The 24,077-nt window shown below is 32.0% G+C and overlaps 2 protein-coding genes across 5 annotated transcripts in view; one reads left to right on the top strand and one right to left on the bottom strand.

Moving 5' to 3' along the window:
* LOC108967150 (trehalase) overlaps window positions 1–19,520 on the bottom strand; it is a 41,912-nt gene extending 22,392 nt beyond the window's left edge. For 2 of the 4 annotated variants that reach the window (XM_018930407.1, XM_018930410.1), the window contains exons 1-2: window positions 14,944–15,193; window positions 14,678–14,825 (exon numbers count right to left, since the gene is read on the bottom strand). In XM_018930407.1, the coding sequence (XP_018785952.1) occupies window positions 14,678–14,691 (14 nt within the window). In that variant the 5' untranslated portion in view covers window positions 14,692–14,825; window positions 14,944–15,193. Of the gene's footprint in view, window positions 1–14,677; window positions 14,826–14,943; window positions 15,194–19,225 lie in introns of those variants that run through there. The other 2 variants (XM_018930408.1, XM_018930409.1) reach the window with 2 other exon arrangements.
* Window positions 19,521–21,194: 1,674 nt separating this feature from the next.
* Window positions 21,195–24,077, top strand: part of LOC108967152 (C3 and PZP-like alpha-2-macroglobulin domain-containing protein 8) — a 6,493-nt gene continuing 3,610 nt past the window's right edge. The window contains exon 1 of the mRNA XM_018930412.1: window positions 21,195–21,339. Within this exon, the coding sequence (XP_018785957.1) occupies window positions 21,333–21,339 (7 nt within the window). The 5' untranslated portion in view covers window positions 21,195–21,332. The remainder of the gene's footprint in view (window positions 21,340–24,077) is intronic.

Raw genomic sequence — 24,077 nt, 5'->3', positions numbered from 1 at the left:
AAAATGCATTTTAATTCACATATTAACAATTATTGAAATAAAACTTGAGTAAATAATTGCTAAAATATTACATTTCGCAATTTCTGTGATAAACTGAGCTATAYAAATATAAATAGGCGCAGAACATACATATTTACATATACATATAGTACATTTAAGTCACGTTTTCAGATAAAACAAAAATCCTAAAAAAAAGACAGTCAAGTAAACCCCCTGCTTGAAATAGCTGAACACAAAAMGATCCATTCACACCACAATTAAATGCGGTTAGAACACACATACAGCTAATATAATAATAATCATTTATCAAGGACTGTGGCAACGCTTTCTAATTCCTATACACACAGTCAATGAGCCCTTCGCGCACTATGACCACACTTATTTCATCATTTTCAAAGTTTGYAAAAAGAGTTGCACTTGCGATGCACGCGTTTATCACTATTTTGCGCGAACACCTAAAATGCCCAAACGGTTAATTGCGAACGAWTGGCCCGGACTCTTATTATCACTTGCGTACGTTGACTGATTGTTCCTGCGATTAACGCATTCACGCAGTTATTAATTACAAATACATATGTGTGTGCGCGCGTTATTTTAATTTTTTTTTGTTATATATAGATTTATTTCATTTTGATTATCAGTGCAACAATTATTTAATTGTTTTGTGAAAATTGTATTTCTACATTTTTATTTGTCTGTCTGTTTGTTGTTTACCGGTCGAAATCAAATGTCGAACTGATCTGAAGTTACCGTATACATTTTTAAAATACAATGCAAATGTTGCTCGGTCGATCGCCCATGCCTGGGAAATATTTAACCATGCATATATGTACGTATGTACATATGTATGTATGTAAGTAAGGAACAAGTACTACAGCCAAAAGTATTTTATTGTATTTGTTTATATTTCATAAAATTTACAATAATCGCTCACTAACTCTTAAGATTTGTTTTTGTAAATTTTTCATACATTCTGAAAACACAAAACTCTCCTACGTTTCTGATAATGAAATTTTTTGCTCTCTCTGCGTTTACTTTAACTTTGCGTTGTAGTCTATGCTCTATATTAATTAATATTTTTGTTTTATTTCCGAACACTTATAATTTTTTTTTTTCCTTTTTTGGTTTTGTTATAAAAGTTTATAAGTGGCTAATTCTTAAGTAAACTGCTTAATTTTATTCAGATGTGAAGTGAGCAGAGAGTGCTTAGAAAACAAGCTTCCATAAACATCTGAAGTCAATATAAACTAATTTATACAGTACTTGAACGCAAAAGTTTAAAAAGGAACAGTGGAGCTTTATTAAAAGCTTTCCCAATCACGAGCAATTATATTCGGTGCTTTAATTTACATATTTCTTGATAGATTTCAGATTCAGATAATTTCAGTATAAATTACTGAAAAGAAAGTAAAGTTCAAGATTTTCTAATYACGAGTTATTTAATTAATTGAAACTGTATTTAAAGTGAAACTTTTTAATYCCAAAAGCCTTCTGAAATTTTTATRCTGGTTCGTCAAATTTTCGAACTTTCCTTTTTAGCTTTTCCTAACTTAAAATTCACATTTTTTATGTAAAAGCTACAACTTTTCCTAAAAAAGCTTTAGGAAAAGCTTTCTAAACAGCTTTCTTCAATATTTTCTATACGAGAGTATTTAATTTCGTCTAATCTGCTCTTCAAGAGCAAGTACAAAAAAGCTTTCGGTACTTTTGAGGTTAGTTACACCAAGTTTTGCGAAATTTGACTGCCTTTCTTTATTTCTACAAATTTGCATTCAAATCTGAACTGAATAACTGATTTCGAAGACAAACAGTAGCTTATAAAAGTTTTTAGAATCAGAGCTTTTAAAATATACGGGCATCACGTAAAAGTTATAACTTTCATTTAAAGCTTCAAATGAAGGTAAAATTTTATGTGAAATATACAACTCTCTAACGCTTTCATATACAATTTATGGTTTAATAAAAATTAATCGATAACAGTGCCCTCAGAAAGTTCTGTAATCAATTTGTTAAAATTTGCAAACAATATTTAGTGTAAATCTTCAAGGCCCTTAAACGCAGCCACTTGTGAATTTCCGCTTAAATACCGTCCGAGAGCACATTTAATATGAGAGGCACTCCAGAGTAATGTCGTCAAACCATAGAGTAGTTATTGATGAGTGCAAGCAAATTTACTTATTTTTTAAACTTTCGACGCAATCGACAAGCAATTGAAACGTTTTGCGATGATAAAATATACAAGGACGTGTGCTGATAAACGCAAGGACAATGTGGCGCTAAAGTTGAGTTCTTATGAAAAGCATTCATAAGCATGATAAGAATGCCGGTTACACGTTATAGGGTCGCAAATATGCTTTGTGAGGGGATTTTTTTAGGGCAGTAACCCTTGCTGAAGAATGCTGGTTATACATTATGYCACCCTACTACTTCAAAAAGTTCTCCTATAAAACATACATATCTGTCAGCCACCAATAGCATTAGAATCTGTGAATCATCTATACCCCTATCGAAGATGAATGTGTCACACAATGTACCAGGTATGTTATGTTAGATATTATTATTAGACGTGTCTTACATAATAATGTTTACGCTAATTATAACTATTATGAGTACCGCTCTACATATGTATGTATGTATGTACATATTTATTTGCTCAACATAGTGTAATAATTTACTATTCCTTCAAAATTCATAATGAAATGTCAATTTAATATTAAATTATAGTCAAGTAGTTCATCTCTGACATCATAATATATTATTGCTACACTAATACATACAAGTAATAGGAGTAAATAAACACTTTCTGATATTTTTTTGTATTATGATAACGGAAATTAAGCGCGCAATATACCTACAATTGGCGATAAAACGTCAAGTGCGACATTGATATCTGGAGTGTTTCAGAAAGCTGACATAAACAAATTCTTAACAGTTAATTTAATTTAAAATCATCAATGTTATTTGATTTTAAGATTTGTGTAAAAGACTCAGGAAAAATATACCAGTGATCAGCTTGATGAACTAATCGCCTAACCTCACTTTTTTATACCAATCATATAATGATATTAGAGAGAACTTAAAAGATTATTGTAAGCCATGTTAGTCGCTCGCTGCGGCAGTCTGCATAAACGCAAATTAGTCCATCAGTGCTGTAGACATCGATCTGATAATATACACACGTCCTTCTCTGCCAAAGAAGCTGTAATTCAAAACTGTTGAATCAACACAAACCCTTGTAGGAAACCTAATTTTTTTGACAAGGTATCTTCACGAAATTTGGCATGAATTGTTATCCAAATACATTATTCAGATGGAACTGCTATAGCAAATACTGTAATTCAAACTGATCGATCAAAATCAAGGTATAGATTATTTTAAATCGTTTCTATCATAAAAAGAACATCAGTGAAGAGCGTATTATTTTAGCTTCGGCGCAGCCAAAATTARCATTTTTTATTGTTTTTTCTTTAATTATTTAATTTTTTRAGGGGTTAGGTGGGCTTGAAAATTTCCAAAAATCGATTTTTCTGTTTGCTTTATTAAATTTTTCTATACCTCTAGAATATAGTCCTAAATTATAAAGTTGATCTGAGTAATAATTTCGAAGACACAGCCTTGAGAACTTGTGCACTCAATGTTAGCGTTTTTCTCGAAACTGTGTTTTTGAAGTCGGTGGACACGATTTCTCGAAAAGTTATCGACCGATTTAGTTCGTATTATGTACACGTTTTTGAAATAATATTATCTAGTTATTGAACGAAGGATTTTTTCTTGTTTCATTACAACTTTTTTTTCTGACCAAAAATGAGATTTTTTGTTCAAAGTCCGAGAAAAGGACAATTTTAATATTTTTTTATTTCCTACGTTCAAAAACGATATTTGAATATGTACTAACAGAATATGCTTAGTTCTTTAATTTTATATGAACCAATAATAAGTTATGCTGTCCACGGCGAGAGCACTTTTGTAAGAGACCCCCAGGGAAATGCGGGCTCAACGGCGGAATTTTCAACATTTCTGTATCGAAATTTCAGTAGATATTGTTCGAATATATACTTTTGATATAACATATTATATTTTTCAAATATATGATTGCTTGTATTAAAAAAAAAATCATAAAAATACCTTTTTTTTGTACCTCTGAAACCCACTTAACCCCTTAAGTGAAATGTTCATTAAGTTTTTCTTTGCGCCTAATTGTTATACAACAGAGAATTTTCTGAGTTATTTTTGTTATTTTACTTGCGATAGATCATGCAAATTATTACGTGTTTAGCGAAGCGGTGAAAATATGTTGAAAATTTGGAAGTATAATATTCCTAAGAATGAGTACATGTATATTTGTGCAAATATTTTATTTCTTTGTGCGTAGATAGATTTATAACGGGTAATCCAAGTAGACGTACTTTTTTCAATTCTTTTTTGACAGATCACACGTTAGTCGTGCTAAGCTGTCATGTTGTTTCTGTTCAGTATTTAACGTCGAGGTCTTATATTGAAAGCGTATAAAATACAGCTTGTGCAAGAACTTGAGCTGAAGAACCTTCCCAAGCGATATCGCTTCACTCTATGGGCTCCTGAATAATTCCAAGGAGATCCGACGTTATTGAGCCCGATTTTGTTCAGTGATGAGGCCCATTTCTAGCTCAATGGGTATGTAAATAAGCCAAACTGCCGCATTTGGGACGAAGAGCAACCTAAAGAGTTTCAAGAGTTGCCATTTCATCTTGAAAAAAGCAAGGGTTGGTGTAGTGGGCCGGTGGAATCACCAATGGCGACCGTTATCGCGCCATGATGACCGATTATTTGATGCCTGAAATTGAAGCTTTTGATTTCGACGACATTCTCTGTCCAAATTAAACTGCGCAAGAATAATTCGGAGCMAAAGTAGAGTAAACTTCAAAGTAGTAATCTAACGGCTTCAAAAATGTTCGTCTAACACTCTCGTAGTATCATAACGGTTAATATCAAAAAGTTGTTTTACCGTCAATCAAGTAACTCTCACCGAGTTATTAAAACAAAATAATCTGTATTCGTATAAAGAACCTTGCCAGACTCAGCTTACAACATTCTAACGAGTCAGGGCTGTACATTTGGCTTTTATGATGTTTGCTAAAGTAATTTAGTTTATTGTGTGAAAGAAATTGTACATATTGATATACTGGGAAATATGCTTTTAGCCGCTAATACAATGCACAATTCATTTGTTACATGTTACAACTAATAATTGCATTCCTAAATGCAAAATGACAATCTACAGACAGACATGAAAAAAAAGAAAATTACTTAAGTTCCACACACTCTTATTCAAGGTCTGAACATTTCTTGGCAGCTGGATAAATACTTATATAGCGCTATCGTTGTTTTGCATCTAATATTTCTGGTTATAATGTCACGATATGTGTTTGTACAACTCAAATAAACCGATCACGCTATGCACGAAATGATTGCGATCCGGTTGGCTTTGCATATTTCTTGCGGCTTTTACTTTTTTTGTCGTTATAATTAATAATTTGACATCTCATTTGATTGCTAATTGCAGGCGGTGACATTAAAGCGCAATTTGCAGGACAACAAATTATAATGTTGATGATGGAAATATGGTATGCAAAGTCAGGAGGAAAGTGTGTTCATACGCGAGAAGGGATTTTTAATGATGAGTCTCAAAAATGAAGTGAGTTCTGAGTTTTCGATTTAAAAATGCAAACATTAGGGAGCAGCAAGGAAGTAACCGCTCAAGGTCATATAAGTAACCACTTATTTAATTTTCCCAAAGAGTATTATTTTGACAAACTAACTATCCCTATATGGATAGCCGGCCGAGCTATTAAAATACGGAGGCGAAGAACTGTTAGGAAAATATGATCGGACGAAAGCAATCTCAGCGATTAGAATTTAAGTGTGCTCTGTACAATCCACAAAAAGGGAGATCCCACAATCTGCTCCAACTACCGTGGGATAAGTATCCTAAACATTGCATATAAAGTTCTATTGAGCRTATTGTGTGAAAGATTAAAGTCTACCGTCAACAAACTGATTGGATAGCTTTAGAGTTGGAAAATCAACAACCGACCAGATATTGACTATGCGCCAAATCTTCGAAAATACCCATAAAAAGAGAATCAGCACACGCCACTCAATTTGAAACTGATTTTGACAGCACGAAAAGGAGCTGACTTTATGCCGCGATGACTGAATTTGGTAGCCCCGCAAAATAATACGGCTGTTCGAYACTAAACGAGGTTTCAAACAAGGTGACTCCCTTTGGTGCGACTTCTTCAATCTGCTCTTGGAGAAAATAATTCGAGCTGCAGAACTTAATCCAGCAGGTACAATCCGCTGATATTGATATCATTAGCCTCAACACCCGCGCCGTTAGTTCTTCTTTCCCCAAACTGGATAAKGAAGCGAACCAGATGGGTCCGGCAGTGAACGAGGGCAAGACGAAATACCTTCTGTCATCAGACAAACAGTCGTCTTACTCGCGACTAGGCTTCCACGACACTGTTAATTCGCATTAATTAACAGCAACAACAATGTCAGCCTCGAAATCCAATACAACAGCAGAGTAACTCTTGCCATCAAGTGCTACTTTGGAACCCCTCCACTCTGTTGGAAGATCAGGTRAAGAAGGACCTGTCTTCGTTTGGCATTTCCAATTGGCCCCCGTTGCGAAAAGAAGAAACGAGTGGCTATAATCGCGTAAGCGGGGTCTACGCCAGTAAATCGTTAAGTAGTAAGTAGTAGTAAAACGCATTAATTAGTACCAAATCAAAATTAAGTAGAACACGTTCAATTTTTCCTACTGGTAACTTTATGCCATGCATTAATTACTGTATTATTTGTCTTTTTGCCATTCACCGGTGTGTGCATTCACGTGTGCAACTGCGTCATGAGTTTTATATGAGAACTGGTGTGATAATGTATGTATATGCTAAGCTCACACATATGTTACATATGACCATTTATATAAGTGGTGTCATAAAAGTTTGCATAAATTTTTGTCTCGTGCAGAGTCGAAGTTRGCGCTCATAAATAATCGTGTTCTGCAAGAACATTTTAAAATTTTCTCTTTTTTTGTTTAATTGATAAAAGAATAATAAAAAATACGAGTTTTCTTTTATAATCACAACAACAAAAGATAAACACAGCGAGAATGGTCACATAACCTTGAGCTGGAGCTGTGCTTAGCTGCGAAGACAATGAGAGTCGTTTAATGAATTATTAAATAAATGGCATTATGTAAGTACTTAAAAATATGCATATACTATATATAAATATACTAATATCAGTCGCATATACTTGTAGGCTGTAAAAAGTATAAACATTAAATTTTGGGAAATACATGCAGTATATCTTCCAGGAAATTTACGCGGAACTTCAAATTTGTGGTTTTGAGAACTTTTTAAAAATATTTTTCATAATTATTTTTGTTGATCACCTGTTGTAGGAAGTACCTTTTTTATGTTGTTGTTACCTAATTTTGTATTTTAAACACGTATTCGACGTATTTGCAAAAAATACATTTTTATATGTTCTAATACTTTCTATACTTACATATAGTACATACATATGTATACAATTACTTGTATAATATAAAATACTTAAAGGGAACACTTAGTGTGAAATTACAAAAAAAAATCGATATATTATATAAAAATTAAAATTTAATATTATAATATAATTTATTATAATTTCAAATTATAATATATTATAATTTAATAACAACATATTATAATTTTAAATCGGTATCTGAAATGATTTTTCAGTTAAAGCCTTATAAGGTATATTGCTCAGTTAATTCAGCTACATAAGTTTATCTTTAAAAGCGTTTTTCTCAAAACAGCATTTTTTAATTTTTTTAGATCGACTACTCGGAGATAAATGATCCGATCACTATMAAATATTTCTACATATTTTCCRAACAATGAACCTACCAGTTTTTTAATCTGATCAGAAATTGATTTTTAGTAAAATTCAATTTTTTTCAAACGACACCCTTTTATGAATTATCGTCCGAATGGATGAAAACACTACAGCTCTGAGAGTATTCGACGAAGTATCCGCCGGAGGAAGGAGAGGAAGAGAACGACGTCTAATCCGTTCGAAAGACCAGGTGGAGAAGGACCTGGCTGGCTATGTTTTTGTTAAATCAAGCTTAAAATCACTCCTTTTCAACACTATATGGTATAACACATTGTACGACTGCAACGACATCTATTGACAAAATACGAAAGGACTTTTTCGACTACCCAATATACCCTTAAAATTTCCATACCCTAACGCTAACTAAGAATTTATTTGCGCAGATGCCCTAACATTACTTTAATTATAATTAATGCTTTAGTTAGAACTTGACTCAGATTTGTTTAGCATATTAGCGCAATTAAAATAATATTAAAATAATACAAACGTACTTACATACATGCGTACATATCTAAATAAATATTAATTTAAACACGTTTTTGAACYTGCTAGAGCGCTAATATTAGCTAATTTGCATAAATAGTTCATACACCTAAATGTCTATGCAAGCAAGTACATACATACATAAAAACACACATTMTATTCTACATATTCATTATTCAAACTGCTTACAAGCGAACGAGTATAATAGAAAGGGGGCTCGTTTCAAATGAACTTGAGGTTTGCAAGCTCTGAACTGTGCGCCAGTAGAGGGGCTTTTTTTTTTACTAGCGACGAGTTCAGTACAGAGGAAATAATGTAGAAATCGCAATACATATKTATATACATATGTATGAAATATAAGCTATCAGATTGCTGTCAGGTGTATATGCCACAAACTGCGGTTTTATAGAAATTTTCAATCTAATATTACAAATAATTATTTATATCTAAATGTACTCATTTGCTTCTATAAAATTTGTTTGTTATATATTAGTGTTTTGCTTTGTCTGTAGTTGTTCGTATTAAGTAGAATAAATGTAATTAATTTTAAAATAAATACAACAATTAAGAGCAGTTTTGTATTATATAAATTTTATAAATTACAGYGGAAGCAACGTTAGGCTGGTTGCAAAGTGTAGCAATTATCTGACCGCACATCTGTATATACTCGAACTACTCCCTCAATTTTTAAGAKGTCAATCTGAAATTTTTTACATGTTCTTTTCTCCGAAAGAAGCTGCTCATTTGCTGGAATGGTCGACATCGCACCACATCGCAGCTACGCCATGGAAACTGGCCTATCAAAATCAAATACATCTATGGAAAACTTTTTTATTTGACGAGACTTCTTCACTTTGGCATGGGTWATTGACCCAGGTAATAATGTAMCATCCGAAGAAATTGTTCAGATCGGACAACTATAACACATAGCTGTCATACAAACTGACCGATTAAAATCAGGATCTCGTAAGGAATATTTTTTATTTTTRAAGTGTATTATAGTTTCTGTGCAGCCGAAGTTAACTATTTCTTTATTTTGTATTAATATTATGTTTTGATTCACAGTACTGCTCTCTTTTGATGTGCTCTCAGAATAAAATAATATAAAAGTTGTTGGTTAGTTTAATTTCACTGTTTCAAGTGTTAAAAATTTAAAATAGCCTTTCGTTGTTTACTGTTATTATGTAGATCTTAATACGCATAAAAAATAATAATATTTTGATTGATTTAGAAAATAATATATATTTTTTTTTAATTATTAACACGTTGACAAATTTTAATTTATTATATTTTATAGGAAATCATTCAATTTTCATTACTTCATAAAATAATTAATTATTTAACCTTATCAAATTATTGCGTTTTTTCATTAAATTAATTAAGTATTAATAAAATCCCAGCAGCGCACAGCTTGAAACGCAAATGTAGTAAAGCTTTAAAACTAAGCTGTTGCATACTTTTAGGCTGTAGGCAAAGCACGAAATAAACAACACCAACCAACGGTAAAACACACACACTCTCCCATTCAAACACTTACACGCATATATTTCGAGAAAATTGCTTGTAAGTATGTGCGYTGTTATGTATGCATATACATACATATGTATGTGAGCATGTATGATTATCGCTTGTTATCTCAACACTTGTACGACTCCCAATGGCAATATTCATTTGCTGCTGTCGATGCAAAAATTTACTGCTTAACTACATACTATATGTGTATGTATGTGTGCGGGTATGGATAGGTTTTATATAATATATTGAATATGTATGTACGTATATTTATAACCAAACGTGTCTTATCTCTCTAAAGTGACAATAAATAGTAAGAATTCTAGAATGTGCTTTATAAAAACTGTTATGTGGACAAATATTATAGCATTATAGCATTTAAATAGTTATTTTTAATACTGATACCATTACAGAAGTAGATAAGTCGCTTTGTAGTTAAGTGGGCTCGTCTATAAATGTTGTTTCATTTAGCAAAATGGCGGCACATACATATAAACTTTATTATGTACAACGTATACTATCTTTAACAGCTTTTTAAGTTATCAAACTCATAAAATAATTCCAAGAAGCAAACAATGTCTGTATATATTTACTTCCTAATTCTCATGTTATATTAAACATGTTAAAGCTTTTTGCGGAACATAACAATGAATTAATGCATTTGCAGAAAAGATTATCTTAAATACCACTTATAAGCAATTCAAATACAATAAAATTCATTTTAACTCATATGGATAAAATTATTTATTAAAGTAAACAAAATTTATTTTTTTTTTTTATCTCTTTTTCATGAATTTTAGTTCTTAAGAATTCCTACAATTTCAAATACGATAAAGAGATAAATTCTGAAGAACATTTCGTGGTTTATGATGATTTCTTCGAAAAAGTCAATACCTGCTTAATGACTTCTATACAAATACAGGGTTATGCATATAGTGCTTAAAAAAAAAAAAAACAAAAAAACCCAAACTTCGCCTGCACTGAAGCTATCCATCACAAGTGGATTTCTTATAGCATAAAATGTAGCAATATCTTGATCACGAATTTGATCGAAAAAATTTTCGAATGAATTTCATCGATCAAGAGACAGCGGCTGCGCTGGCTAGGTCATGTCGTACGTATGAACGAAGACACTCTAGCCCAGAAAGTATTCGACGCAATACCCGCCCGGGGAAGCAGAGGAARAGGAARACCTCCACTCCGTCGGAAAGACCAGGTGGAGAAGGACCTGGCTTCGCTTGGAATCACCAATTGGCGCCACATTGCGAAAAGAAGAAACGACTGGCCCGCTGTTGTTAACTCGGCTATAATCGCGTTAGCGATGTCTACGCCAGTAAAGCACATGGCTTAATCGACTAAGATCATCACTCTGATCATTATATATACTTCATAGGAACTCCGACGTTTCCTTCTGTGTGTTACAAACTTCGTGCTGAACTCAATATCCCCTGTTCATGGTATGAAAGCATTGTATATGGCTAAAACGTTATTTTCCAAAGATCGAAGAAATTTTCCTTTATACTGATACACGCTATCATCTCCATGGCTTTATCACCGCTCACTTTTGGCAACCAGAAAAAATTGGAAATGTTTATCAAGACCTAACAAGTATACAAGCATACTGACAGTTTGATGTGGCGACACCTTGATATGTTTTTCATTGAAAATGGTTTTGGAAATGTCATTTTTTTTCAATTCAATAATTCTTAAATAGTGTAAATGCCTCTGGATCAAATAAGTACTATCCAAATGACTCTTAACTTCAACAAGAAAACCGAGGTACTCAAACCATTTTTTATTAAGAATGTGTTCTACAAATTGCTCTGTCGCTATTTGTCGAAAGTCTATGCTTAGTTATCACATTTAAACTACAACATTAGGAAGATAATAAAGAATAAAAACTTGAATTAGAAATTTTTACTTAAAGATAATATGGGATTTACGTGGAATTTAATACATTTAACTAAATATTTCCAATTTGTTAACACCTACCTAGATTACTTTGTATTAAGTTCATTAAGTACTTGTACTCGTAATCGTAATCGTAACAAAATGTATGTATGTATGTATGCACGTGTATTGAATTAGTGGTTAGCTCAATCCAACTATTTGCATTTTTATTGATTTTTTTTAATAAACACTTTTATTTTAGGATTATAGTTACTTCAGACACTCTCGAGACTCTTCCTACAATTTTTAAGTACTTGCTTACACAAGCCWTTTTGACCTTCCAATGTGATCTCTGCGCTGGTGTGCGTGCACTTGTGCATATCCACAGCACTCACACTGACGAACAGCAACAGCAAAGCAAAGCAAAATGATGAATGCGTCATCGTTAGCAAAAAATTGAAAGAATTCGTTTCGTTCAAACACAATTTTCCTTACATATAGCAAATATATGCTCACGTAAATAATGGTTGTGCCGATATATATATATGTATGTATGTATCAATATAATATGATTGTCTATCATAATACGGCAAATCAATTGTGAAATGCACGTTTGTTATCTAGCGGTTTAAGCGTCGTCGTCGTTGTCGTCGTGGGCAACAAAATAAACACGAGCATAAACTGTATACGCAACACAATTTGGAGGTGTGTTAACAAACGTGGACCTTGTATTTGTAGTTGTTGCTTGATTCATACAACCCAATATCAGTAATGACATTCCCATGTACAATAAAAGGCTAAATAGGCGAAAGAACCCGTTTATATCGCTCGTGAGAGCGTGTGAGATATCACACAACAGCTGTTGTTATATTTGTGAACATGAGTGCTTTCTCGCGAAAATATATGTATGTACATGTGGATGGAAGTACATACGGTGGCGCTTATAAAAAATCAGTCGAWTTTTACTTCTGTATAATTTTTAAGAAATTAATTAGTGAAATTGAGTGGATTATGTWTTTTAACGTTTATTTTTAGGTTAGGGATTAATTTGAAATGTTTTATTCCCAAGATATAATAATATATGTTAATGTTTTTCTACTACCGGTTTTTGTCATGGATATAACGTAGAAAAATTATTGATATTTGTATATAGGACGACACTTACTCGTCAATATACAATATAATCAGATATTTCCATTGAAGGCGACATTTTTATGCGGTGAAAAGTTTTGCCACGAAGTTTATAACACGCAAAAGGAAACATCGGAAATCGAATAAAGTATAAATAAAATGCATTAACTGTATATACGCGACTAGCACCTCAGTTTTTGAGATACCAGTCTGAAAATTTTCACACGTAATTTTCTTCTAAAAAGCTGCCTATTTATTGAAATTGCAGATAGCAAACCAATATTAGATATAGCAGTCATACAAAATGATCGATTAGCCTTAAGTCCTTATATAGAAAGCGTTTTGAAAACGTGTTTGATAAGATATATTCTCAAAACTTGCTATTGAATATTGTTAAAGGCTGTACTAAAATCTACAATTTATTCCGAGCGGATAACTATAGCATCTGGCAGATAAATCTGTCGTGCAAACTGGCTGATCAATATCACGATTTTTATACCCTCTTATGGGGTTTTAAGAAATGCACCTGTGAAGTGTATCATACCGGTGCAGCCGAACTTAACATTTCTTATTGACCTTCTTCTTCTTTTTGTCTCTTTAAGTTTAATTTCAAAGTTCAATTTGCAGTAAAATCGTGTGATTTCAGTAAACAATAACTTCATAGCTGTAAACTGTGTAACTATACATACGTCGAGTTGAAAAAAAATTCACAAATAGATTATGAATTTAAACTATGAAAAAAATGCGAGTATAACAAAATATATAATTTTTATAAATACATATATCATGAAGAAATTCTAAACTAGATATTAAAATAGTATGCTTTCCGATTATTTGCAGAAATTTCAATTTCCTATTTTGCTAATTAGTTGACCATATCATAAACAAGGTTACAAATACTGCATACAAAATAATTTAATTCACATTTGCAGCAAAACACTTTTTGTACGACCAAATATCTTTAMATTAAACATTTTTTTTATTAAATTAACGGAAATTTTTAGTTTTAAATATACATATGCTTCAATAAAAAAAAATGTTTTAGAATTTATATTTAATTCCAAAATCAGCACTAAAATTTTGAAATTAAATTTGTATACCCAAAATTACAATTAAAAATTGAAAATCTAATTTTTTAGTATCTCCATGCACRAAAATTAAATTTCGAAACATTTTGCATACATTTCTGAGTTCATTAATTAGGTTAAAAAGTTTAATTAAAACTTAAAATACAACCTACGAAACAATTACTACTTCCTTTAGAAAATTTCGGTACGTTTTTTAATTGCAGCCACTGTGTATAGATACTTATTTACGTATGTACATACATATGTATTTGTTTCAATATACTCATATGACCACGTACATATATTTCGCTTTTCACGTTTTATTCATTCTTTACTCTTTCCACATACCACTTTGAGGTTAATATGAATTTGCAAATTTTCATTTTCTGCAAAAAACAGACGTCTGATATATAAATTTTAAATTACAAAAATACAAATAACAACAATACGAAACTACTGCTAACTTAGCGCTACGAGTTGGTATGTACTTTGTGTGACTTTGAGGTAAACACGAGCTAAGTTCAGACGTATACAATAATATAATTATGCAATTATTATATATTTAAGCACAATAACACAATTCACTGCACTGTTCATTTATAAAATTATACATAACCGTGTGTACGTAAGAGTTTATATTTTTATGGCAAATTTTTAGTAACACTTACCCTTCGTTCTTCATGTTCAATTGATTCAGTTGGTTACGCTTGCGTTTGTGGCTAAAGTAACTGATCCGTTCACTTTTATGAAATAACGGCAATCTATGCAAKGCTAACGCCAAGTTTTTGTTTAACAAATTCACACCAATTGTTTCAACTGCAAAATTAAGCAAAAAGGAGAAAGCAAAAATCACTAAATTGCTATTATGTTTATGTCATTATAATTATATCAAAATTGTAACAATTTCAAAGTTTAACATTCGCGCTGTCAATACCTGCTTTGTGGCAAAATGAAACGAACCCGTTTATCGTATTTTTTTTCAACCTATATAGGCAAATAGCGGCGGCAGTAGTTTGACGTCTGCAAGGAGTTTTGCGTAAGCACTTCTGCTTTTGTTTTAGTTTATCTCAAAATGTTTTCCTTTTCCTTTTGCCAACTTAAAAACGCGTCGATTCAACGCTTATATTTGTTCAACAACTGTTTGACCACTGGTTAAGATCCGTTGCGATCGCTCCGATGTAAGTGCAGAAAACATATATTTATACATACGTTTTTAGCGAGACTTTATCAACTCTTTGACGTTTACTACTACACATGCACAGGAATCCATGTGAACACATTGCCATTAACTTTTGTGATATCCATTCTCTGCGAGTGATTGAGGTCTTCTCCACATGCAGCGAAGAGAGCATATTTACAATATGTTTGTTGATGGTTGTATAGGTGAGCAAATTCCATATCGAACTATTAATGTTTTTAGTGTTTCAGTGAGAAATCACGCACCGTTCTGTACGTACCAGTAAGAAAATGAAGTTGCGTTCAGGTGATTTGACCTAAATTTGATATATAGTATGTACATGTAGGCGGTAGAAACATATTTTTTCTTTTCGAAATTCCAATTTCAGGCTTTATAGATAAACATATTTCACCACCTTGATAGCGCCAAATATGCTAATAAATACAACATATGCTACAAATATCACTGATGATAGAAGTTCTATAAGACTAATCTAATATGGCTAATATAAATATAAAAAAGCTCTCATTTGCCACACGTACGATCTATTAAATATATACAAGTAGATATATGTAAAAAATATGTAATTTGTAATCGGTTTCCATAAAAAGCCATTTTTTTAYCATGAAATTTTTGTCCAGCTGTATGAAAAATATTGTAATATTTTATTAGAAAATTTTATCAAAATTATTTGATTAAATTGCCTTATTGGGCTCCTTGCACTTAACACTGGGAGTGTGATTGAGGCTAGAAGCGGCGAGTCACTAATAAAGACACGTCAACATATGTACTCAATTACAAAGAAAATCATAGATATTAATGAGTGCGATTAGCGCAAATGTGCAAATATATGAGTGACACATACACACACATATACCAAGCTGGTGCTTATACCAGCTGGATATGTCGAATTAGTAAGTTCGCAAAAAGCGTCTAATATATTCTATTAAAGCTTATTCACACATTTATGTCGCAAATAACAGTCATCTCATAAACACTAAAACATTGCTAACGATGGCAAATRAAATAAAAACAAAAATATGTTATTGAAAAAAAGTGGAAGAACAAAAATATTATCTTAAACTGCGAAAATTAGTGTCTTTGTATAGAAATTTACAGGAAATGCTTTACTATTAAAGATTTTCATAAAAAAATATAAATATATACCAGCATAAAATGCCACTCACTAATGTCTGTACATACCTGTGTACATGGCTATGTACTTTAATTTAATAAAAATCTTTTAAATTGAAGCAAATTACTCCACACCGAGATCACTGTCGCTCGCTGTTGTGGTGTCGTTTTTAATAGGAGCGCGTAAATATTTAGCGGAAATTGTAATTTACTCATATTGCCGACTGCCGGCAACTTGTTGACCGCATTTGAGTGCTCGACTCCTGTGCATGTGGGAAGACATTTGCGCGTGCCTCCATAGAAACACAGAAATATACATGCAAGTATACTATTCCTATATGTCTACCCCAGGCAGCTATATACATAGATATGATATCTCAATTAGTCAATTAAGAAGTCAACGTATTCGCAAATGCCATTGATTTAATCCGTGTTAGTCGAGCCAACAGATTAAATAAAGATTCAGAGAGCACGCAAGCAACAAGCATAAAAACAAATGTACACACATATGTGTATGAAGGAAATGAATTGAGTGTGAGCGACAATGCTGAAAAGGAATTATATACAATTTTGACCTTTAGAGAACCGGTATCTTAGCGAATACGTTGACTTTTCACGTAGGGAGCAAACAAAATATACGTACATGTATACACACATATTATATTTAAATATGAGCACATGTTTGAAAGCATGAAGGCCTTAACATATTTATTTATAAAGATAAAGGTTTGTGTGTAACTGGAAWCATATATAATTCCATGCCATTTGAAAGTATATGCGTAACACGATGACGTTGCACGAATAAAAAACGAAGCAGCGTCCAATGCACTTATTTACTATTGCTTGACGAATGTATGCCTTCATGGCGTCTACATAACTCGGTGTGTGGCCACTTTGAGTGAACGGCACATAACAATGCGGGAGAATTTATTTGTTTTTCGTTAAGAGAAGGAAAAAAACAAAAATGGTAAAAACTATAGTTGAGAGGATAAATTATCCAATGCTAAAAAACAGCTGAGTCAATATTGTTTCCAATTTTATTTTTTATATACTATAAATATTTTTATTTATTATTGAATTTTACTAAAGCATACAAATGAATTTATTAAAATATATTATATACATATATACATAAAGTATTTGTACGCGTGGGTCTTCAGATTCACGTACTTGTGTGAACACACACAGTTACAAATTTTCGTATGCACAAATATCAAAGATGGGGGCTCGTCCCTCCCATACACTTATACACGAATGTCTTACACGCATTCGCAGCATAAACAAACAAAAATGAGCTTACATTGAAAAAAATGGACAGTAAGGAAAAAGTTTACACAAAATAGTTGCTTATTGTCCTAAAATGCAAAATTTTCGAAATCATAAAATTTTTAAAATTTATGTAAGCATATTTTTTAGTAAATATTTATATTTTCTTGTAAAATAGTCAGAGAAAGGGATCGTCTAAGTGTGACTCTCCGAAAAATCACTGATTTCCGCGATTTTTTTAATGTTGAAATTAGCTAATCGGTCCGATTTTTTTATAAATACAAAATAATTTGTTTTATGTTTATTTATTGGGTATATAATAGTTAAATAAACTGTTGAAATTACATGTAAAAAAGGTCATGTACGATGTTCACGAATGCGGCCCCAATTTTGATCTAAACCAAAAAATTTCAAAAAGATTAWTAATCTGTAGAAAAGTCGCTATCGCGTTACGGATGCTTTGATTATGTATTTTTATATTAAGATTTAAAAACAAAAAGGTTCCCTAGCGCGATAGCAAATGACGTTAAAAATGTTCTCTCAAAATTGGAACTAGATATCATCAAAACTCTTCCTTTGAGAGTGGAAACCGTTTTGAWAAAYTACATTCTGAGAAATACGAGTTTGAAGAKTGGAGTTGCTCCGTTCCCCGCTCTGTTCCCTTTCCACAAGAAACACTGTACCGGCTGTAATAATTAGTTTCGATTTAAAAATTTGAGAGAATATTTATTACATTGTATACTTTCCGATAATGCCAAATCGATTTCTCRAAAATTTCACACTGYGACGATCCCTTAATAAAGCATTTAGTGAAGGTCGTGAATTCTTTGTTGATGAAGATAGAAAAAGTTAAWGAAACAGTGCTTGAAAATCGTCGAGTAGTCATCAGAGTAATAGCAGAGGTTCATAAATTCTCTTATGGATCGACTCAACATATTATGGATGCTTGACAACGTAGCTGGGGACTCTACATTCATGAAACGCATCGTTACAAATCACTAGGCTGGGTTATTGAATAGGACGTCGATACTGTCGAACAATCTATCGAATAGCGCACTAAWAGCCATTCCAGCTGAGGCTTCTATATAAYAAGTGTATGGAAAATTGAGTTAAGCATGAYTTTATTGGCTTTTGAAGGYGGTATTMAGAATTTGCAATAATATAATAATATAATCCCTATCAAATTTGTTTAGTAGTAAAAGGGCACTTTTGCACACACTTTTTATGGTTTTGTGCCCCACGCTTATGTAAAGGCAACATTGTTTAAAGTACACGCCCCTCGATTCACATCGTTAATAGAAAATAAATTTGCTGTGACTGTATTGAAATATAAACAGGTAGTTGTTTCCACACATTTTCAAGCATAGTATACAAATTTATATAAACAAAAGTATTTTTGACACCCTGTGTTATTCTCTGTAAAAAAGCTCGCCGGAAGAGCTCAATACACGCTTTCAAATGGCGGGTAGCTTAATTTGCCTACTAGTGGCAAGCCCACGAGCGCCACGTCTGGCGCCGATTATGCTGCGTATTAAACATTRAATTGCACATACAACATGTATTAAATTTATTAAATTACCAGAAAATGCAACACTTAAATAATTAGCGTAAATGMAACTGAGTTGAGTACAATACTTACAACATATCTGCTGTGGTCTATAGGAAAGCAAATTGGCAATTAGTTAGTGCAGTAGCGTTCATCGTTTCTGTTTTTGCAATGGCGGCGGCATATCAAGGCTCGTAACAAAAATGTTGAATATTTAACGCTGCACTTGCATTAAATTGTAGCTATCACAGTTTTTGCGTTAAATAATGTTTATTTTATATTGTATTTCACTAAACTATGTTTGTATTTATACACTTCAGTCTTAATAAGTTACTTGTATGGATTCCCTATAGTGAAATTGTTAAGCTGTTGCAGCTGCGGCAGGTGACCAACTGAACAAGTATGGCAAATTCTGTACGTCAGTGTGCACTTTAGCGGACGATGAAAGCTCTTGTTGTTGGCTGGAATGAATTTGGTAACACTAKTCAATGACAGATAAATGTTTTGTTTACATATACGCGCGCATTGGCAAATGAGAAGCCATTGCTTTTGTTTACAAACAAAATGAATGACAGTGCATGGCGACAATTGCAAAAACAATGCAATTTAGTAAGCCGCATAATGGTTTCGGAGGTAACCAGTTAATTTTTAACTTTTCGAGGAAATGTTATAATATTATTTACTAATTTAATTTTAAATATATTTATTTTGTTTATTTTAAGGATATTATTACGGTCGGTATAATATTAAATATAAAAGATTTTTGATGAACAATTTTATGAAAACTGTAATAATCTAACACCAACAACGCAAACGCCATTTGTCGTCATTTTTATTTTACCTCCTGTGACGTCACCACCTTCCGGCAACTGCTTTGTGCAATAAAGCTGGCAGGACGATTGATATATGATGTAAAAATGTTTCTTCCACTTGTAAGCCGTTATTTTAAGAACTGTTTTCATTGTATGTAATTAAATTATCTTACCATKGAAAGGTTATATTTAACAGATGTTAACCAGTTTTACTCTGTGTCATTGTTGGTAAAGCATAAAATGACTCAACGTCCTTGAATTTAAACATTTTCAAGGTACTTAGTGTATTATAAAAATAATAATTCTGTCACTATAACTATGTATATGTGTGTACGCCAGCATCTTATACCCCTCAAATCATAACTCAAACCAAACAGCATTGAAATCAATTGTACCTGGAACAAACAGAGTTACCAGATGTACTAAATAGTTTTTATGACTTTGCTGCTATAAAAACAAAAACGAAATTAATAGACGTCATAAAATCAGAAGAGGACACAATAATTACCGCTCACGGATAGCTACATCAAACATACTGAGCGATGACATCAGTTGCACTTCTCACAGAGGGTCGGCCAACTAYTACCTTCGTACACACGAAGCATACAAAAATGCATATGTATGTATACAAACACATTAGCAGCACCAAAGCCGGCAACGGAAGCACAACACCAACAACATTCAAATACCGGCTTCCAGCAGCACATACACGCAYATATTTTCATATATATAAGAAGAGCAACAATGCCAGTAATAGGGCTGCCATATTTCAAGTTTAGTTGTAACTTACAGCGTTTTTTGGAAGTCAGATCTAATGTAATATACAATTTTTTTATATTTTCTTTTTAGAGCAGTGTATATATGTATATATTTTCAGTGGCTGTATATTTTCACATGAACGTCTAAGCTGACTCCAACCAAAAACATTATTTATATGAATTCTCAAATTGTTAAAATGTTTTGAAAATTGACTACGTCTTCATATTTTTGGGAATTTTAGATTTTGCTCTTGGCAACCATATCATCAGCTTTGACACCAATGCTTGCCGCATTTCTAACGACCTCAAAATCACCAAACATTTATTCTGATTACAAAAACAACGCATAGCATCTTGTTATGGCCACTTAACGTATTAGTCACTCTTTACATATATACATACTATGCAAATACGAATATAACGAATGAAAAATTCTTACGAGTAAAAAGTGAGCCCGACGATCGATCGTAAATCGCCAACTGAAAGCTTTAAAGCAATTGTTAGCTTCAGTTTCAGCTTGAATCTTGTCTAGTGCGCAAGTGGATTAACGGAGACATTACAAAATACCAAATATACGATTTTAGCATCTTATTTATATTATTAGTGCAAAAACAAAAGTTAGAACATAAAATGCCTGGTAAGTGCTGAATTCTTGCAGTTTTTGGGGTGGAGGTGTAAGACGATATAAGAATTGGAGCATATATAGTAGAAAGAAAGTTACTAGAAAGCAAAATAACTGAATAGTGGACATAGAGAAAATGAACTAGTGTCATACGTTGCGAATTCTCTTGGCACACATCCATACATGTAAACATATCTATTTACTCGTTTAAATTTTAGATGTTGACTCAATGGCAACAATTCACAAGTTTGGCATTCATTATACATATATAGTATAATAGGTAATTGAAATTAAATTTACTTTATTGACTTTTATTGCGTAGGTGGCCTTTACATCTTAACAGATCAGGCTGTACTTCTGCTCGTATTTCTAACAATTTGTTACGAGCAGCAGCTCCTAGAAACGAGGGGATTCTTAAAGTGTGGAAATATGAAGAAATAGTTATTCTTGGTTTGAACCACATTTGAGTAAACTTTTTCTATTAACCTTGTTTTATAGGCCACTCGTTTTCAGCCGCACCTCGAGATGCGAGATAGTCAACTATTTGTTGTATTTGAAAATTACGTTATTGATTAGTTTTGTGTAAATTTGAGAAAATTATGTCATACTTTATTAACGCATTCGTATGTATATATAGTACATATTTACATATACTATGGAGATGTGCATGTAGCTGTGTGAAGAAATAGAGATGAAGCTTAGGAGCTATATTGTACTAGGAGTGTCCTATAAGTTAAGATACTTGTATGTAGGTATTTAAATGGCATTATGTATATACAAATATAAATACATATATCATTTGTATGTGTATATATGTAAAAAAAAACATTTTTTCCGACATACATACATATGTATAAACATAAATCTTTTGATACTTGTTTTGCTTGCGCCGGTCAATAAGCAATAATCTAGAAAAGAGCAAAAACATAAAGAAAAAGTAACAAAAAATTACTAAAAACAGCTGCCGCCCAGCTTTCAATAAAATTGCTACGTGTTGTTCGCGGTCGCTGTCATCTTTGAAAATCAGAAGATACGCTTTTATATCTATCTATTATACACATAAATATAATATTCAATAACAAAATCGAAGTAATAGCTGTACATATACAATAGGTATAGCAGTATGCGTAGATATATAGAAATCTTAGTACATATGTATATATACTTTTGAATTGGCTCCAAAAATAACAACGCATATTCAATATGTATGTATGTATATACTAATTTACGTGCACATACTTTCTCGACGTTCTTTTTCGTTTTTGATACTTTTACTTTGAGTTCTTGATGGGTTTCATTAGCATACATTTTTTTCAAAGAAGATATTTTTTTAATTATGAATACAAAAATGCGCATATTTTATTAAAAAAATTCCTAATTAGATCCGTTTTAATTAGGAATTTTTGTCTGTTGCATGTTTTAAAAATAATTAGAGCTTTTGTGTGAGAAAAAAATGTTTTTTTGTTTTTTTTTTTTGTATGAACTACAGCTACATAGTCCAACTCATTGGCAATATAATTTCAATAAATAGGTAACACATTTTTTATTTTTTATTCAATACTTCAGTATTATAGACGTACAGGCATACATTTTTTCGTTTACTGAGTTTTAATTTAAAAGACTACATAAAATGAACAATTCGTGGACAAAAAAATAAATTAACAAAATTCTTTGTTTTTGTTAAAAAACATAACTTTGTATTTTATATTGTGATGCACTCCTATTATTTTGAACACAACTGTAGCTGTCTCTTATACACATCTTTATATTTTATTATTCATGCATTTAAATAATTTACATATATTAATTTAATATATAATATATGCATGTATACTTTCTCGCCTATATTCTTAAGTCTGCAGAGATTACAATAAATATAATATAATTTATTGTTTAATCTTTAATTAGAATGTATTTAATATACAGACATACATATAAATGTATCATACTCATCCCTTATCTGTGGATGAAGTACATAAGCTGTCTATCCGACTTTCTTAAAAATTATTCAAGAAATGATTTTAATTTCATTTGTGTTATCTATAATTCACACCAAGCTGTAGCCATAAATACAACTCAAACGTATCATTTTGTCAATTGGTTAGGGTGAGGGARTAAAGTGAATCGGCAGCAATAATTTTATTAGCATATTAGCGCTATTTAATAGTATCGGAGGTGCATGGACTTGATATCTATATACATATATCTATCACTGGTTTCAACTTTATTGTATTCGATCAGTTTGTATGGCGGCTATATGTTGTAGGGGTCCTATATTGACGGTTCCGACAAATATTCAGCTTTTTGAGAAGAAATTAACATAAACAAATTTCAGACCGATATCACAAAGGCTGAGAGCCTAGTTCGGGTATGTGCGCACGGGCAGATGTTGTTGTTGTTGTAACGGCAGAATAGATAGACATGGCTAAATCGACGCAACTTGTCAAGTCCATCATTTCTATATATACTTATATACTTTATTATTTCTGCTTAAGTTTCCTTCTGATTGTTATAAACTTCATGGTGAACTTAATAATTATACCCAGTTGGGGGTATAAATATTCATTCTTCGATAACCTCTTGAATTGTGAAAGCTATTAGGACAGTTAAGATACAAATTTCGAAATATACAAATATTATACGTTTTCAAAGAATGTAAATTAAATAAAAATACTCTATATTTGTCTCTTATACACATCTAGATGTGTATAAGAGACAGGTATAGAATATGTATGTATGTATATACATACATA

This window comes from Bactrocera latifrons, unplaced genomic scaffold, assembly GCF_001853355.1.
Source record: "Bactrocera latifrons isolate USDA-ARS-PBARC rearing strain unplaced genomic scaffold, ASM185335v1 scaffold_179, whole genome shotgun sequence".
In the NCBI taxonomy this organism is placed as follows: Eukaryota; Metazoa; Arthropoda; class Insecta; order Diptera; family Tephritidae; genus Bactrocera; species Bactrocera latifrons.
Note: the sequence above shows the minus strand (reverse complement) of the source record. Positions and strands in the feature narration are given on the sequence as shown.